The sequence below is a fragment of the Sciurus vulgaris genome (genome assembly GCF_902686455.1).
Source record: "Sciurus vulgaris genome assembly, chromosome: 1".
Lineage (NCBI taxonomy): Eukaryota > Metazoa > Chordata > Mammalia > Rodentia > Sciuridae > Sciurus > Sciurus vulgaris.
Window position 1 is genome coordinate 100866671 of NC_136461.1, and position 17862 is coordinate 100884532.

At 50.2% G+C, this 17862-nt stretch overlaps 1 protein-coding gene across 4 annotated transcripts in view; it reads right to left on the reverse strand.

The window, feature by feature from the left end:
- KCND3 (potassium voltage-gated channel subfamily D member 3) overlaps positions 1 to 15330 on the reverse strand; it is a 214830-nt gene extending 199500 nt beyond the window's left edge. Inside the window, exons 1-2 of one of the 4 annotated variants that reach the window (XM_079135461.1) lie at positions 15138 to 15329; positions 7415 to 8592 (exon numbers count right to left, since the gene is read on the reverse strand). In XM_079135461.1, coding sequence (XP_078991587.1) covers positions 7415 to 8520 — 1106 coding nt within the window. In that variant the 5' untranslated portion in view covers positions 8521 to 8592; positions 15138 to 15329. Of the gene's footprint in view, positions 1 to 7414; positions 8593 to 15137 lie in introns of all 4 variants that reach the window. The other 3 variants (XM_079135458.1, XM_079135459.1, XM_079135460.1) reach the window with 3 other exon arrangements.
- Positions 15331 to 17862: the final 2532 nt, after the last annotated feature.

A 17862-nucleotide genomic window follows, 5' to 3' on the forward strand; every position in this document is an offset into this window, starting at 1 on the left:
GTGTGAGGTGGCACTTATATTAAAACGATTTTTCTGATTCAGTTTAATGACACTCATTCAAGTCCTGACACCCAGAATATGATTACATGAGCTAAATGCAATCTTTTTCCATCCAGTCATGGTCAGCGAAGGCTGAGCTCTTCCCTCCCCAGTCCCCATCTTCCCAGACACCCAACCTTTGCATTGAGCTGGGAGGAGGAAGTGCGGTGAGAGAAGAGGCAGGCATTCTGGCCTGAGGAAAGTGGGCTGGACAGAGTGGGATGCTGAACTTGAGCTGGGGGCCAGGGGAGCTGAGCCTTTAGGCAGAGAACTTTGAATGCCCAAAAGCATTGTGATAACATTTTCCTCCTTGTCGCAAATAAGTGCTCACTAGAAGTTGGTTTGTAGTCAATACTGTGCACTCCTTCCAAAAGAGATGGCCGGGTCTGATCCCTACTTCCCAGAAAATAAACAATGACCATCGGATGAACATTTGAGATTCATATGAGCCTTCGGGAGAGTGTTAGCTTCCTAGAAATGCTTGGTTGTGTACAGGGCGGGAGGGGCCACTCTGCTCCTCTCCCTGGTCTGAAGAGCTCCCTGATAGAGTGTGGACAGGACCCTGCAAAGGCCTGGGCCAGATGCTCCCTCCTGGGTGAGAGAAACAAAAACATTCAAAGAGTGACTGGGGGCTCTTCCCCTCCCCTGAGGATGGGAAGGGCCAGGTCTCTTTTTATTTATATGATTTTGAGGCGGAATAATTGCTGCTCCTCAGGAAGAGTCATGTTTGTGTATATGGGTGTATTTAAAAGAGGGAAACCCAAACAAAACCAAGCAGAAAGAGGTTGAGATTGATTTCGAGAGATTCCGGAAGAGAGCTGTGAAATGAACACCAGCCTGGAAATCCCTTTCCAAAAATTGCAGCGATTTGAATTACTGGATTGGAAGATAAATTCAACACGATGCTCCTAGTGTGAAGCACCCAAAGCCTCAAGACCGACCTTGCCCTCCTCGGTAGCCTGAAACCCTGTGCCCACCCCACTGTCTAAGGAGCTCCAGCAGTCGTAAAGTGGCCTCTGTTTGATGTCTGAGTCAAGGCGTGATGGGGAACACATGCCAGCCCCTTGCCAGGTGCTCAGTAACTGCTTCCTTGGTGCAAAGGAAAGAGGCATCCAGGTGCGGATGCTCCTTGCTTACAGCCAGCAGCAGCCCACTCAGAGATGCTGTGGCTACAACTCAGTTCCCTGGGCTTGTTCTTCCCATGCTGAGATCCCAGTTGCCCTCAGTTGATCTTGCAGCCACCCTGTAAGGCCTTGAAGCCTCTACTTGTGAAATGCTTCTCTCAGGGCAGCAGAAGGGCTTTAGGACTGTGTTTTCCCGGCCAGTTCCCTGCTGTAAAATTTTGGCTGGCTTGATGGCAGAAGGACCACCAAACACTCCTGAGAAAGTGTCCCATTGCCTCTACCTCCAAATCTATGCAAAATCCTTCATTCCTCCCGTCTCCACTGCCACATCCTCAGTCCTAACACCCCTGTGGCCTGGATTACTGTACCTGCTTCTCCCCTACATCATACTCACTACCCAGCAGCCAAAGTGATTCTCTGAAACATAAGATAGTGGCTCAAAACCCTCCAATGGTGTCCCATTCAAAGCAAAGTAAAAGGCAAAGTCCTCATGGTGGTCACAAGGAGCCTATATGAGCTGCTTCCCTGGTTACCTCTCCAGTTTCACTTCCTGGTACTCCCCTGCCCTCTCTCATGCAGTTCAACCATTACGACTTTCTTGCAATTCAAAGAATAGAAAACCAGCCCGCTACTGCCTGGTGGCTTGTGCATTTGTTGCTCCCTCTGCCTAGAATGTTGTTCCCCAAGCTTCCCACATTCCTTCACGTCTCTGCTCAGTATCGCCTTAACTGAAAGATTCTTCCTGACCATATAATATAAAATAATAACTCAGCACTCCTTCATACTCAGTACTCCCTGTCACAGCATGTTTCATTTTTCTCTGTATCCTGAAATGATTATTTGTTAATTTGCTATCTGGTACTGTCCACTAGAATGTAAGCTGCACAAGACTCTATTTCCAGTGACTAGTGAGTGTTCAATACATATTTGTTGAATGAATAATTAAATTGAGGGAAGCATCATGGAAAGGGCACTTAGCTATGGCTCCTTTCCTGCTCCTCCTGGACCCAAGAGTCTGGATGGGAGCATTGCCAAATAGCCAAAAACAATAATAAGGGTTGGGTACAGATTTCCCTTGCAAGAAGGCCCATTTCTGCTAAGGCTGAAGTCTCATGGAGGGCCTACTTGGCTCCCAGCCTCTGCCCTGCCCACAAACATCCCGCTTGACATGATTCTGAAGCTGACATCTGGATAGCTCAGTTGCTGGTTCTCACAATAGCCAGAAGATGGTTATCAAATGAGAAAATGGAAGCTGGGAAAGCTGAGGTACAAACCTGTCTGGCTAAACAAATACGTATTGAGGCACTGTGCTAGGCACACTCCTTACAGGGATTTTTGGTACAGAAATCTGCCTTGAAAAGGTTACAACCTGGGGGAAAGACAAACAGCCATAGTTAATAAAATGTGGCAACAATAAGACAGAAGAACGCAAGGGTTGTCCTGGGAGGCAAGAGGAGGGTCCCTAGCTCCTGGAGGGATAGGAAAGCCTCTTGGAGGAGATGTGGGGTTATGTTTGAAAGATAATGTGAGTCACCAAGACACAGGAGGTTAAGAAATGTCATAAAAGAAAAGACTTTGAGGTCATTTGTTCTCTGTAAGTGTCCTATGATCAGTTCCCTGGGCAAGGACCCAGTGGGCACATTAACCAGTACTCAGACTAAGGCACTTGGGCACTGGGAGGAGGGCTGATGAGCCCTGGAGGCAGTAGATGAAGGTACAGATAGAAATCTGGAACCTGAAAGGTTAACAAAAACAGATCTCAGACTAAGTCCAGTTCTAGTGCTAGGAGTGCCTGATCAAGTGCCCCAATCCATGGTGTTTCTGTCTTCTTCTTCTAAGCCAAGTGTCCCTGCCTCCTGGAACCTCAAGCGAGCCCCTTCCAGGATTTTATTTTAAAGAGAAATGCAAATCACCTGGAGGCTACTTTGTGCTTGGAAGAAGTAAAAATCAATTCTGTTTTCGTTAAAGTGATTTTTGGACACTGTCAAAAGCTCTCTCATCTCAGAGCACAGGGTGACAGATAGGCTGCCGATCTCAATTACATAACTGAGATGACTGTGTGGCAGTGGGCCATCTCATCAGAAGCAGATGCTGCTGCACACCATTCCCAAGCCCAATTCCTCTTCTCCAAGATATCCAAGAGTGACCCCATCCCACTGAGGCCTGGAGCTGGCCTTCTACGGCCCTTGTGGAATGCTGCTCACAGGCTCTCCTTCCACATGCTCTCCTCGTCCCTACGCCCCCACCTGAATTGCCCCGATGGACTGGCCGGGGCCGAACAGTGAAGAAAAGTCCAGACGAACAGAGATGCCAAGCAAAGTCAACAAAATGAAGAAGGGAAATCTGCTTTGAAAAAGTTTACGTCATAAAATACATTCCCAAACTAGTTATGTTGGTCTTATTTAATATTGGGAGTTCTATGTTATCCCTTCCCCTCTGTTAACTGAGATAATTGGGAATTTATTTTATTTATAGCATCAATTATGAATATGGAAATTAATCCTTGAATGGTGCATTCCCGGAACTCAACTGTCAAGGGAGCACACGCAGAGCCTGGGCAGAGCTCCGGGGTCTTTCCCGCCAGCACAGAAGGCTGTAAAGGAAAGCCACCCTCAAGCCGGGGTGGCAGTTAGGACTGTTATTGTTCTTATGTGTTGAAGGAATGTGAGAACATTAAATAAACGGTAATCATTGGCTCCAGGAGATCCCTCCCTGGGGCACACTAGTAACTCATTGGCAAAGTGCTGGGAAAGCAGGCAGAGATGGCAACAGAGCCAGGAAGAAGATGCGCCTTCACTCAGCATATCAGCCCTGCTCTGCAAAGCAGCTGAAGACAGTCTCTCCAGACGACAACAGAGTTGGGGAAGGAGTAGGGCAAGGACAGTCTGGAGACAGGAAGAGGTAGGTGTCTGCTGGGAGCTGTTGGAAGCAGACTCTGGCAGAGAATTGGTCCTTGATATCCCATGGGCACTTGAGGCTCAAATGCCAGTGTAAAGTAAGACAAAGATGGGCTTTCTCCAGTGGTTGAGCGAAGCTACAACTAGCCAATGAATGCGGTCAGGACAGGAATCAGCCAGGGAAAAGAAAAAGGTTTCCCCAGGTGAGTCAGCAAGGCCTCCCATAAGAATAAGATGTCCATGGTCCTGTAGAGCATCTCGGTGGACAGACCAAGTCACCAAGTGAAGGCCCCTCTCCTCTCTTCCTGGGGACCAGGGCTCAGGAGCACACAGGGCTGCGGTGGTTGTAGCTCTGCAGGCTCAAATCTTGGATCTACCCTCAAGAGAGAACATATATGTCCTGAAGGGACTGAGAACAGCATCAGGCCAAGTGAATGGAGCAGGAGCCCCATTTAACCCGACCTATCCATTAAAAAGCATTTTGTCAAGCATCTGCTATGGATAGTCAAGCAAGGGAGCCTGGTAATGGTGCCAACTGCCAACTCAGGTCAAAGTCAAAGTAGCCTGATCCAGCATTGAGCTACACCAGCCAGAATGGAGGGGGAAAGAAAGAGGCTGCTTTCTCGTAATTTATCTGAATTTAAGGAAGACACTGCTGAAAGGTTTCCTTTCTTGCCCATTTGATTCTCCTCCCAGAAGCAAGACATTTTAATGCATGGGAAAGGAAAACAGCCTTGTTTACTGTAGGTGTGGGGTGAGCAAGTCCACAGGCCCCCAGTTGGGGAACCATGCCTCTTCCCAACGCAGGCATTCTTCTCTTCATTTTTGCCTTCACTCTCAGAGTTTGTCTGCTCTCCTGTCCCCATCCTAAGAAAATAAATAGGAGGCCAAGACTGTCCACCCCTGATACTGGACTTGGGCCCTGAACTACAAGGCAAATGCTAAAGGAAATCAGCAGTTTTCCTGGCAGCAGTAAAACACTGGATTTTTCTATGAAAGCAGTCTTTAATATCTAAGGCGGTATTTTAAACTTATTTTAAAGTTTCACATATAAAATTTTTGTGCCCGATGCAGTGCCTGAAATACAGTACTCACTGGGCTGATGCCTTCTTGACTAGCAATGTGACTGGCATAGAATATCATGCCCTGAGGCCATCTAAAAAGGTAATAAATCTAAAGGTCTGACTTCAATTTACCAGCCCTGGTGAAATGAGAACAAGTGGGGTGATAGAGTGAAAAAAGAAAGGGCACAGAAGGTCCTAGTTTTTGAAAATCAGCTCTGCCCTTTGTCAGCTCTGTGACTGTGGGAAATTTACTTAATCTCTCTGAATCTCACCTTCTGTATCTTTAAAGGGTATAGAATTGTTCCTACTTAACAGGACTATTGTGAAGACTTAGAGTTAATATATGCAAAGTGCTTAGCACACTGCTGACACATAGTAGACACCCATATGTTGTTCTACTAATAATAAAAAGTAACGGGCAGGTGGCCAGTGAAGTTTCCATTGATGTCCTCTGAAACGATTCAATTTTAATTCTGACATCCATCAATCCGTCTGGTGTTTATTTTATCCCCATAAAAGTTTCTCCCTCCATTGTTATGAGTCCATCAAGAGGGACCTGAGGACACTGGGCAGTCAGGGTCATATCAGGAGAATACCTTGGGACCTGGGGGTGTGTGTCCCTGGCCATGGGTGAGGTCCCCTTCAGACAGGTGAAGGGATGGCCTGGTAGAGACAAAAACGTCCCTTTCTCCTGACAGCAGCTTCCAGGTCCATTTTATACTAAAATATCCCAGTATGCCCAAAAGCTCAAATCTACCACTCAAATCAAAAACAAAATCAAATAACCAAAAATTCTTACCCACCCTGGGTGAGCAGCCACTTGAAAAAGAGAGTGCAAGTGTGTGTGTGTTTGTGTGTGCGTGTGTTGGAGGGGGAGGAAGGGGCAGGATAGCTTCTGTTAGACACAGAGGTAAAGGGAATGTCCCAATCAAACGTGGCCTTCACAAATGGATTATGACACCCCTTGTTCTCCCCCTTCCCCTCTCTTATGGCAAAATGACAAATGTAATCATTTTAAAAGGTCCCATCACCTGCTCAGTCATTCCCAATAAGCACACGCAGCACTATGGAAAAACCGACACCACCGCCATGGGGTTTCCGCCAGGAAAAGAAATCAAATCACCAGGATGCCACCAATGGAATTGTCAAAGACCAAATAAAAAGCTTCATGAATTCTCCATCAGCAATATAACGCTCCCTGGCCTAAGCAAATATAGACCCAGCATATGAACTGTGGAGGGATTTTGCATTAGCCTCAACGGTTTCCAACGACAGAAGCAGAAACCCCTATGAAATCTATGTCTCCATAAAGATGCCTTTATTGGCTCTAATCCTGTTAGGGTGAAGATCGTAATCTCCTTCCTGAGCCCCCTGCTTCTGATGGAAAGCTTCACATCCCAGCGCCATAAATACATTTCTGTGACCTCAGTGTAGAGGAGACCTCATAGAGCTGGAAGAGATGGAGTCACCCATGACCTCCCTGAGCACCTGGTTTCTCCCTATGATGAGATTGCCACTTCTTTCTGACCACGTGATCCCATTCAGATGACCTCACTGCTACCCAGGTAGGCCTGGGCAGTCCATCACTGATTCAGGCTGAGAAAGCAAGACTGCTTCTCCTTTAGTGAGAAAAGACAAAACAGGTGCCTCACTTTTTAGAAAAGCCAAGTTCAGGGTCACTTAGAGAAAGTCTACTCAGAGCTACTGAACCCTTGATCATTTGTGGCAGCAGAGAAAAAAAGTAAGGCAAACGAGAAAACAGCTGGCACACATACTACCAAGAAGAAATGCAGGAAGAATCCAGAAAGAAAGTTCTGGGTGTCTTCTGGTAAGGGAAATCTATACCTTCCTTAAAACATTCACTGAACTTCTCACAGTTCTCTTCCTCCCCACCCACTGCCCTGTCTTCCTCCCTGTGACAACCCTTATAGGCGCAGATGCTTATAAGGATACAGCCATCAACACCCCCCACCACTCCACATCCCTCTCTCTCTTTCTCTCTCTCTCTCACACACACACACACACACACACACACACAAACACACACACACGATGTATGGCTGACGAAAGAAATGGTGACTTAATTTTCCATGTTTTATGAAACACATGCCCCACCCCAAAAAGAATCAATTCAGAACAGCTCACACCCCCAAACAAACCAGTCATGTTCTTTCCCCTTGTGGAGATGCTCCCACGACTTGGATGAGGCACTCTCGGCTCCTCTCCCCAGGCCCGATACCTTCCGAAGCTTCCTGCTCCACCCTCGTGGGGTCTACCAATGCTGACTTACCCCAGTGTGGTCATGGTGACAATGGTGTACCAAAAAGAGGCAGGGATGCTTGTGAACTTGCTGGCAGAGGAGCCCTTCTCCGCATAAAACATCACAGTGGCAAAGATGATGATGGCCATGGTGAGGGAGAAGAGGAGAAAGCCCAGTTCAGAGGCACAGCTCTTCAGGGTGTAGCCCAGGATCCGCAGGCCCTGGGAGTGGCGGGAGAACTTGAAGATCCTAAAGACGCGGAAGACCCGGAGCGTGACAAAGGCCCCAGACACGTCCTCATTGTTGGTCATGACCAGGCCGATGTAATAGGGCATGATGGCCACTACATCGATAATGCTCATCACGCTGCGGATGAAGCGGTAGCGGCTGGGCGCCGCGAAGAGCCGGAGGAGGTACTCCACCGTGAAAATCATGACGCAGGCTGTGTCCAGGCAAAAGAAGGCCACTGAGTAGCGCTCTCCACACGGCAGCTCCTTGCTGCCCGGGACTGTGCCACAAGGCACCGTCTCCACCACGTTGGTGATGACCGAGACAGCAATGAAGAAGCCAGTTACGTAGTAGAAGACCAGGGCCAGGGTGCTGGTGTGGGGGTTCTCGAAGGCCCGCCACATGGTCTGGCGGAAGCTGAGCGAGGGCATGGACTCCTGATTGTTTTCCGAGTCATTGTCGTCCATGAGCCGCTCGGCATTCTCGCGCTTGCGGTCTTTGTACTCCTCGTAGCAGCAGTCTCCGATGATCTCAGGGAGGATGCCATAGAAGGCCAGCTCGTCATCATAGGCCGAGATGCACTCGTAGCGCGGGTAGTGCAGCTTCCCCGTGCGGTAGAAGTTGAGCACGCAGCGGAACACTTCTGGGTCCCTGTCAAAGAAGTACTCCTTGGTGTCCTCGTTGAAGAAGAACTCCTTCTCTGTGCTGCCCAGCAGCGTGTCCGGGTAGCGCTCCAGCGTGGTCCTCCAGGTCTGGAACCGCCGCCCACTCACGTTGAGGATGATCAGCTCATCCTGCCGCTTGTTCTTGTCGGCCGGGGCTAGAGGCATGGGGCAGTTGGCCACGGGCATCCACCCAATGGCCGCAGCCCGGGCGAAAGGCAGCCAGGCTGCGACTCCAGCCGCCATGGTGACTCCAGCTCTTGGGCCGGCAGCAGCTCAGACACTTTGCACACCAGCTTGGAGTTAGCTCGGCGACCCCTGGGAGACAGAAGAGAGCAAAGAGAGGAGGGCTGAGTCCACCTTGATTCACCGGCAGGAAATGGAACACGGGAAAGGGTGGTGAGTGAAACAGTAGCCAAGGCGACTTGATAAAACTGAAACCATCACACGGAGCGGGCTTGATTTTTTTTTTCTGTCCTCCCCACTTAGGGAGCTCACCTAGCAGGGGGTGGGGTATCAGGGCGGGATCACCAGATGTTGCTGACTGCCTGACAAATTGTCAAGTTCCAAGAGGGCTCAGGAGCATTTGGAGGGAAAGCCTATTTAGCAGGAAGATGTGGGAAGACTCGGGTAATAATCAGCTCTGAAAGGTTATGGCGTTATTACGAATTTAAATTGGGAGAGGGTAAATGAGTTCTCATTAAACGAATTTAAAAGTGGGATAAACATGCTAATTTTTATTTCACTTCATCCACCAGGGTAATCAGGAAGGGGTTGTGGATGAGGGAGATCAACTAAACATATCCTTTCTACTCCTCCGTGGTGGCTACCCAGATCTGGAAAACTCTGTGCCATGGCAGGTGACCACAGTACACCTAGTTTAGGGAAGCTATGTCCCTAACCTGTGGGAGAAGGTTGCCTCTGGCAGAGTGCTACTTTTTGGGATAGTTGGCCTTGCTCCTGACCCTATTAACTTAATGTCCAATTATGTCTCTAAGAGCCCTGATAGGAAGACATGGTTGTGAGGCTGGGCAGGATCTCTTTCCCACCTTGTGAAGGAATTTTTGGATTCTTGGTTCACCTTGCTTCCATGCATTGTCCCTCTCCCTCCCCAGAGGAAGCCGATCTAAGCTCCTGCCATCCCTAGATTCCTTGCCTTCCATCTCCATCTGCCCAGCATCCATAGCTCCTTCTAGTTATATAACATTACTCTTTCCCAAGCCAGCCTCTCTCACCTGGCCCTACTCTACCCTTGGAGTTTCCTCCGGAGCTGGGCCACCTTGTCCCTTCAACCACAGCTCTCTTTATTTCCCTATCACCTGCATGAATGAAGGGGACAGTGGCATGGAGAATTATATTTGGTTTTGGGAAGCAGATTTACCTTCCCAAATCTGGCTTTTTAAAGATGATAGTGAAATGACTCTGCAATCCCCAAATGTACACCATCTGTAGGAAGACATGTGGTGACACAGAAACACACGTAACAGCAACGGAAAATTGTTTGGGGTTGGCACACTCATCTCCACTAATCCTAAACTGATCACACAGAACAAATCCTAACTCAAATTATTTGGATCCTCTGGAACTCTCTTGATTTGACTCTGTTTAAATAAATGAGGCAGAGGTGAGTCTTGTAGTTTTTTTCTGTTATACAAAGACTTGTAGTGGGAATTTGATCTTCATCTCTCTCTAAAATACTGCTTCACCTTCTGACTCTTAGCTCATCTACATTTCTCTTGCTCTGAGATGCTACTGGACATTTCTACCTGGATGCCTTTGAAACCAGACAGGTTTACACTACCTCCTTGCAAAAAGCTGTCCTTCACCTTTTGCTTATAGCATTCCTAACCCCAGACCTATCACCTGGCCCATCTTTTTCGTAGTCCCACCAAGAATTGCCAAATAATGAAATTGTTGCTCTTAATGCCTTCATGATGGCCCAGATACCCTCCAGCCTCCTTCCCACTGGAATTCTTACCTCTCACTTTTACCCTCCACCTCATTTCTCTTGTTCCCCTGAAATCTATTCTACTTCGAGTATTCTCTCCAAAGCAAGGTTCCAATTGTGTTTTACCCCATAGCCTATAAAATAAAATCCAAACTCCTTGGCCTGGCATTCCAGCATCTCCACAAATAGATCCTGGCTTAGCATTCCAGTTCAAGGCCTATGTACCTATCCTAGCCTCCGGCAAAAAGAGCACTGGCTTGTGAACAAACCCTGCTAGTGTTTGTCTCTGGGTCTTTCATCCCTCTATCAGGAGTACCCTTCTCCCTCACACCGCCTATTAGATGCTACCTGTTCATTATCTTCTCTGAGATGCTTCCTCATCTCCCCACTGTGAGATACCTTCCTTCCTTTGGGCTATCAGGATTTTGCCACTTTGCTCTAGTACCTGCCACCCTCTGGCCAGGATCACACCTTCTTTACATATGTCTTATTAATAATAATAGCTAACAGTAATTTACCACATACTCTATGCAAGGCACTGCACTGTTTTCCATGGTTTATCTCATTGAACCCTCACAGCATCCCCAGGAAGAAGAGTCTATCATGTCTCTTGCTTCATAGATAAGAAAAACTAAGGCTTACAGTTACAGAGCAGTCTAGCAAACCACAAAGTGGCAGGACAGGGCTTCCACTGCCAGCAGTTTACTGAGCACTGACTACGCCAGGCACAGTACCCCATGCTTCCATACCTCATCTCCATCTATCCCACCAAAAGCCCTGTGTGCTAGACATCACTGTAGTCCTCATTTTGTGGATGAAAAAAGAACAAATATAAGGAGTTATAATAATTATCTAAAGGATATAATAAATAGGCAGAGACCTTTAAACCCAGGAAGTCTCAAGGAGTCAAAAGTATAGCCAGGCTACTCCCTGGCTCTCCCCATCCCACACTAAGCTCTTGAAGGGCAAAGGTCACTACACCTTAATTTTCCCATCATAACCCAGGAGGTAGCACAGTGCAGTACATGGGTAGGCACTCAAGTTGGCACCATTTGGGGTCCATTGATTTTACTCTGTGCCTTTGCTAATGTATTTCAGGGATGTCAAGGGTGGGTGTTCTTTCTCCAAAAGACAGTGGATTTTGAAGATAGAGCTGAATCAAGAACCCTAGAATTAAGTGTCTGCTTCTGACTCACTGTAGCCTCGGTCAAGTTTCCTCAAAGAGCTGATATCGCCTCAGTTATCCCACCTGCATATCAAGGGAAATCTCACAGGTCCATCTAATCCCTAAAAAAGGGAGGTTGATTCAGATGCTACAGAAGACAACAGGAAACACAATGATATTTCCTATTAAGTGTCGCCACTCAGAGTATAGAAAAATAGCATAGGCCTGATGAGCTCTTGGTTAGGGGAACCAAGAGATTCGAGGAATGAATGGGGATCTTTTATCCAAGGCAGTGAGTAGCCCACATGCCAGTGACAGATGATGCAGGAACACATCCTGCATTGTATGTCTTCCTTCAATAAATTTACCCTCATAATGAACGAACTATGCTTTCTTTGGACCAGGAGATTTTACTGTCCCTCAGCACGCTTGGCTAAATTTCCAAGAGGTCAGGGAGTTGGGAAGCAAGCCCAATCTAGACACTGGTCACAGATGGTTCCAATTCTGACTTAGGTAATGTTTACTGAGCGCTGACAATGCTCTGGGCACTGTTAGAGACACTTTTATACATAGCATTTAACTTATTTCCACAAAAATTCTATGTTTCTGCCCACAGGAATCAGAAAGTTTCCTTCAAAGTGACAAAATTTCATGTATACAGAAATTAACAATTTTTAAATAGACCACCCATCAGCTCACTGCCAAACGGCTTTCCTGATCTAGGCATAGCCAAATACGACATTCGAGAGAAGAAGGCTCTGGAGAACATGCATTTCAGTTTCAGTGCTATCCTGAACCTGTAAACAAACCACTGTTACCCACTGAGTCTCAAAGTTCTCATCTGTGAAATGAAAGAATCGGACAAAAAAAATGACAGGGGACCCTTTGGTTCAAATAATCTCCAATTCTACTGGATCCAGGACATCAAGGATGTAACTTGGGTCTCACTGAGACAGCCTCATGACAGCTGGCCATGCAGAGCGGGAAGTAGAGCATCTGGGCTTGTTGCTGTGGGGATGCAATTAGCCTGAGCTTCATCTCAGCAAAGGGAGTTCTGGGAATTCCTGATGAGACTGGTGCCCAGAACAGGGCACACAACCTGAGTCACTTGGAACCCAAGGCAATTCAAGGCCTGGTCTACCCACAGAACTCCCTGTCACTCTCCTAGAGGGGGTCAGGCTTTTGACCCTGGACCCTGAACCTCTGACTCTTAACATCCCTGCTTTATCTGAGAATGGAGCTCAAAGAGGTAAGACCCGGAGAGGGGTCAGGTGACAAAAAGCAAGACTGTTGAATCAGGAGATCCCTTATGGAATCCTGTTTGGCCAGTCACATAACTCTACACCCTGAGGGGATGATGCCCTTTCCCTTCCATTCTCCTAGTTCAGCTTCACCTGATTCCCAAACCCCAATGCCAGGTACCCGTCTCTGCCAAGTTGAGTGTCATCACCTTACCCTCTTCATCTCAAGCCAATCACCTCTTTTCTAAAGGCCGCAAGTATTTTATAAACTGCTTTCAGATGGATAATTGAGAGCTCAGGGGAGGGCAAAAACACCCCCCTTCATATCTATCATAAAGTCTCTGGTCCAAGGCCAAACATTTACCCCATGCATTAATGCAGGAAGGTCAGAAGAATACTAGCCTGTCTCAACAGGCTCAGAATTTGTCCTCCTGATTAAAGGTATAAAAAAGAGTAATCATCCCAATTGCTACTTTCTCTCTGTGTGTGCACGCACATGCATACATGCATGCACACATGTATGCACATACACCTGGGTTTGGAAGTGAAGGACGGTGTCCCATCAGGTTCCATGCCCAAAGACACACCAACCACACCCACCATACAACCCTACAGGCATGACCTGCTTGAGCTGGGCTTTGCATGGTGCCCACTGCATCACTCACCCCTGAAGGCACCAACACCTCCCTGAGCCAGCCTGGGTATGAATCCTGCAACAGGCACTACAGTGCGGCCCCATTTCCAGCCAATGGCACTGCACATGCCTCAAATGCCAAGGTTTTACTAGGACGTGGACGCTTTACAAATGAAAAATCTGAAGCTATTTTTGTTTTTGGCAGAAGAATTTGACAGTGGAAAAGATTTGGCGGTGGGGAGGGGTTGGAGAAGACATTTAAAACAGGTAAGCTCTGAAAGGACAAAAGTAAAAAAAAATTCTGGAAAAGGGAAGCACATTTTCTCTTGCTTTAAAAAGTCAGCTGCCCTGTTAAACAGCTTCTGTTTTAAAGGTAGAAGACCAAAAACAGGCAGAGTGACTAGACAGCCCATTCTGGGGTTTGACACCTAACTTCAGCACAGGCATAAAGCAGCAAAAATGTCACATCTCCAAGGTCTGCCCTTCAATGACCTCCGTAGAGAGTCTACGGAAACTTACTTTCCATAATCTTATATCCCTTGGCCCCAAATGGGACTGGCTGGGGGAAGGGGAAGGTGCCCAGGATCCAGACGGTTTCTACTGTGTCCACAGGGTTTGGGTAGGCAGGCATGAAATTGACAAGGTGAACCAAGCTGAAGATCCTAGGGGCGCAGGCCTGGGACACAGAGATACTCTTCTCTATAGTGCCACTCCTAGGCTGGCCAGGGCACTTTCCTGAACTCTTTTTCTTCAGCCTCAAAAGCAAAAGGGAACAAATCACTAATTTTTCTTCCTCTGGGGGTCCCTGGGTATTGCATTCAAGTAGAGACAAGGAAATCAATTCCTTTCCATGTGCCAATGTGTGTCCACAAGGGGAAATGTGCACATGCTTTGTCTTTAATCTGTGAACACCCAGGTGCCCCTTCTACAGACATTAAACATCCACACTCACTTTAAGTAACAGAAAATAAAAAGGTGCAAATTTATCAGGTACATTCATGCAAAATACAGCAACACACGCTTGATCTTACAAACATTATGCCTTAGGACCCCAAGAAAGTTCAGACGCTCTCTCTTAAGGAATACACGAAGCCTTCTTTTTGCTGTTAAGATTCCAGGTCTGGAACCTCAGCCTGTTGCTGACTTATCAGGACTGCCCGGGAGAAAAGCAGAACATTTTGGACCTGATTCAAATGTCAGCACTGAACAAGCACAGGAATTTAGTTGATTCCAGGTAACTTCTCTGCCCAATCTCTTCCGTCCTCTACCCCCAGTGTAAACACCTCATAAAGCAAGTCACTGGAACCCTTTCCCCAGGGCTGCGACGGTCTCTGGTGTCACTGAGAGACCTTTCCCAGAGCTCGCCGGGTGGACGTGGCGCCGGGCAGGACCAGATCGACGGGCCCTCAGCCTCTGGTAGACACACCGCAGTCTCGCCGGGCTGGAGAACTTTGCAAAGCGCCCCAAACCGCTCCCAGCATCCACTCTCTGCCATTTCTCTCCTTCTCAGCTCACAAAGAGCGGGGACAGAGCAAGCCGCCGCCACCTGCAGCCGGATCCTGAGGCGCTGCCTCTGGCACCCCGGAGGGAAGGCAGGCCAATGGAAAGAGGGCAGAGGTTCACACCCCCACCCCCAAACCTCACAGCGCCTTGATGCCCGGAGGTGGCTTCACAGCCAGAGGGAACCGACGCCTCCGGACCGGCTGCCGGCTCCCCCACGGCACCGGCCCCACCCCCAATCCTTCCGGCGCCCCAGCGCCCACCCACCCGGGCGCGGGAGTGGGAGGGTGCCTCGTGGGCAGCTGGAGCAACAGGCGTGGGAGCAGCGCTCCTCGCACTTGCTGGCTCCAGAAGGCTCGGTCGCGTCCCTCTTACCTTCAGCGAAGCAAGCCCCAGGCCCCGCGCCCCGCGCGCGCGGGGAAGCTGCGGCCGGGAGCCGGGGGCCGCGGAGGCGCTGAGCGCCCAGCCGCGCGAGGAAGCGCCCAGCCGCCGCCGCTCGCGCGGCTCCTCCTCGCCGGCGAAGTCTTGCTCGCTCCCTCCCTCGCTCGGTCGGTTCGTGCGTCCGTCGGTCTGTGGGGCCCTCCCTCCCCCGCCGCCACCGCCACCGCTGCCGCCGCTCCAGCCCCAGCTCGGCAGCGCGTCCCCTCCCCGCCTCGCCGCTCCGCTCACGGGCTCGCGGGCTCCCTCGTTGGCTCCCTGCCCCCGCCGCTGCCGGCGCCGCGCAGAGCGGAGCCCGGCCGGCCACGGGCTGCCTCTCCCGAGGTCCCTCTCCAGAGGAGGCGGTGGGGGCGCGGCACAGGAGGGGCGGAGAGGAGAGTCCGGGGGAGGCGGCGAGGCAGCGCCCTCCGCTCCCTACCGATCCCCGCCGGCCGGGCGGCCCCAGGCCCGGCCGGAGAGCGCCGAGCAGCCAGGCAGCGGAGGGAGAGAGGAGGAGGAGGACCTGGAGCCTCGCCGCGGGAGGGTGCCCAGGGCGAGGGCGTGCGAGGGGGAGTGACTCCGCGCGCGAGGGTGTGTGTGAGTGAGTGAGTGTGTGTGTGTGTGTGTGTGTAGAGGGGCGCGCGCGTGAGCGGCGATGGGGGGGGAAGATGGGGGGCGGGGAGACTAGGCAGAGCCTGGTGCGTCTCCCCGGCGAGTGAGGAATCCTAGGGTGTGCCTGAAGGTGGTGAAGTGTGCCGACGCGGGTGTGAGCGCGTGTGCCGGCGAGGGTGGGCACCGGGGTGAGCGTGGCAAGGTGAGCTCGGCCTGGGGATGGGGGAGGAGCGGGGAGTACGGCGTGAGCGTGAGTTCGGGGGCGTGTGTGCCGGGAGACCCCGGGAGAGGTGGCAGAGAGTGCGGATGTGTGCGCGCGTGGGGTGTATGCCCCTAGCTGAGTGTTTCTCACTCACTGTCCACGCGGCAGCAGCACCTGCTTGAGGGCAAGCCTGGCCACCTGGCGAGGTGGAGCCCATCACCGCGCAAGCTTCCGGGCTAGCTCTAGGTTCTCATCTGCATGTACCAGGGCTGGCGAGGTCCCGGGAGGTGGGGATCGGGGGGACACACGGCTCATACCCCATGGAAGAGTGGCTCTCTTGCTGGAGTGCGAGGGCATGGCCCGAAGGTCGGGATTTGCTCTTCTAACCCACCACTTGTACCCAGTACCCAGAATCATGAGTCCTGACTTGGGAGCGTGAATTCACACCTGAGCCGGTCCCCTTCCTCCCAGAGCCGGCGCAACCCCTGAGTCCCTTCCTGAAACCCCTAGACCTCACTGTTCGGTGCCTCGACCTAGAATGGGGAATGGGAGGTTGGCGTGCGCCCGTAGGGCGAATGTCCAGCTCTGGTTCCCACCCTCAGGGCGGTGGCGCGAAGAGGGCTAAGTCCCTGCTGCTGTGCCGACCGGCGGCTCAGCTTTCCTTGTCTTTCTGGCCTCGGCGCTGGGAATCCCGAGATCTCGGCCTGCTTTCTGAAACTCTTGGCTTGAGCGATCGCAGTTCTGAATGTAGAGAGATGTTTGCTGAGACAGACCGAGAGCAATACAAAGTGTTTGGCGAGGGCGAGGTTATACTTGCTAGAGCAGTTCTAGATCAGGCGCTGGTAAAAGACCTCCCGGAGTACAGAATGGGGCTTTTGGCTTGTGACAACCCCTACCACTCTTTCAGATTAAAGGATGAGGGTCGGTTGGTGATTGTGATCTGAGCTCACAAGGACTATTGAGGATCCTTAGAGGCTTAGAACCCCTCATTCACATGTGCCCTCTCACTCTGCCCAAAGCCCCTTTCAGTGTATCAGTCTGAAAGGTGCACAATTGGTCTTTCAAGAGGTGGGCGTGGGCCTCATTAGCATTTGCCAGGAGTCTCTGAGCTATGTGGGATTTGCATACTGATTTGCATACAGTAATAATGATTAACAACACTGCCACTCCCTGGCAGACCAGGGAAGAATTCAGGGAAGGCCCTGGCGCTGAGCCCACCTTCCTCCTCCCCTCTAGGGAAGACCTAATTTTCTCACAAGTGCCATCCTCAATGGCTCTGACCCCTGGGAGAAGATACCTCAGTCTCTGGGTAGACAAGTCCCAGAAGGGACACTTTCCTTTTGGTCTTCTATCCCATGTCCAACTAGGATGAGTTGAAACCACTACTTTACTTCTGCTTAGGTTTGAATCCCTGTACATTCCCATTGTTTTGCATCTTGCGGGTAGCTCAGGGACTGGCTCCAAAACTTGGAGACTTCAGAGGACAATTCTGGGGATGCCATTTCTTCCCTGGAGTGGTCAACTAATGGGACAACTGTGACTTCCTGGGACTTTGTAAGCCCTGTGATGCCAGGACACTCATTCAGAAACTCCTTGCTCCATTCTTCCCAGGCTCACAACTCCCAGTCTAAGTGAGCTAACAATGGACTCTTCTCTTCCTTTTGCCTCCAAGTTCTAGAGGAGTATATGAAAGCCTTAGATTTCTAATCCAGGACAGTGTGGGTTTTGTTTACAACTCTTCCTACAGCCAGGTGACCTGGAAAATGACGGAGCAAGTGAGGGGAGAAAGGATGTCCCTGGGCCACTAGAGGATCCACTGTCCAGGAGACGCTGGTACTCCCTGGTCCCCAGCCCTCCATCACATCTTTT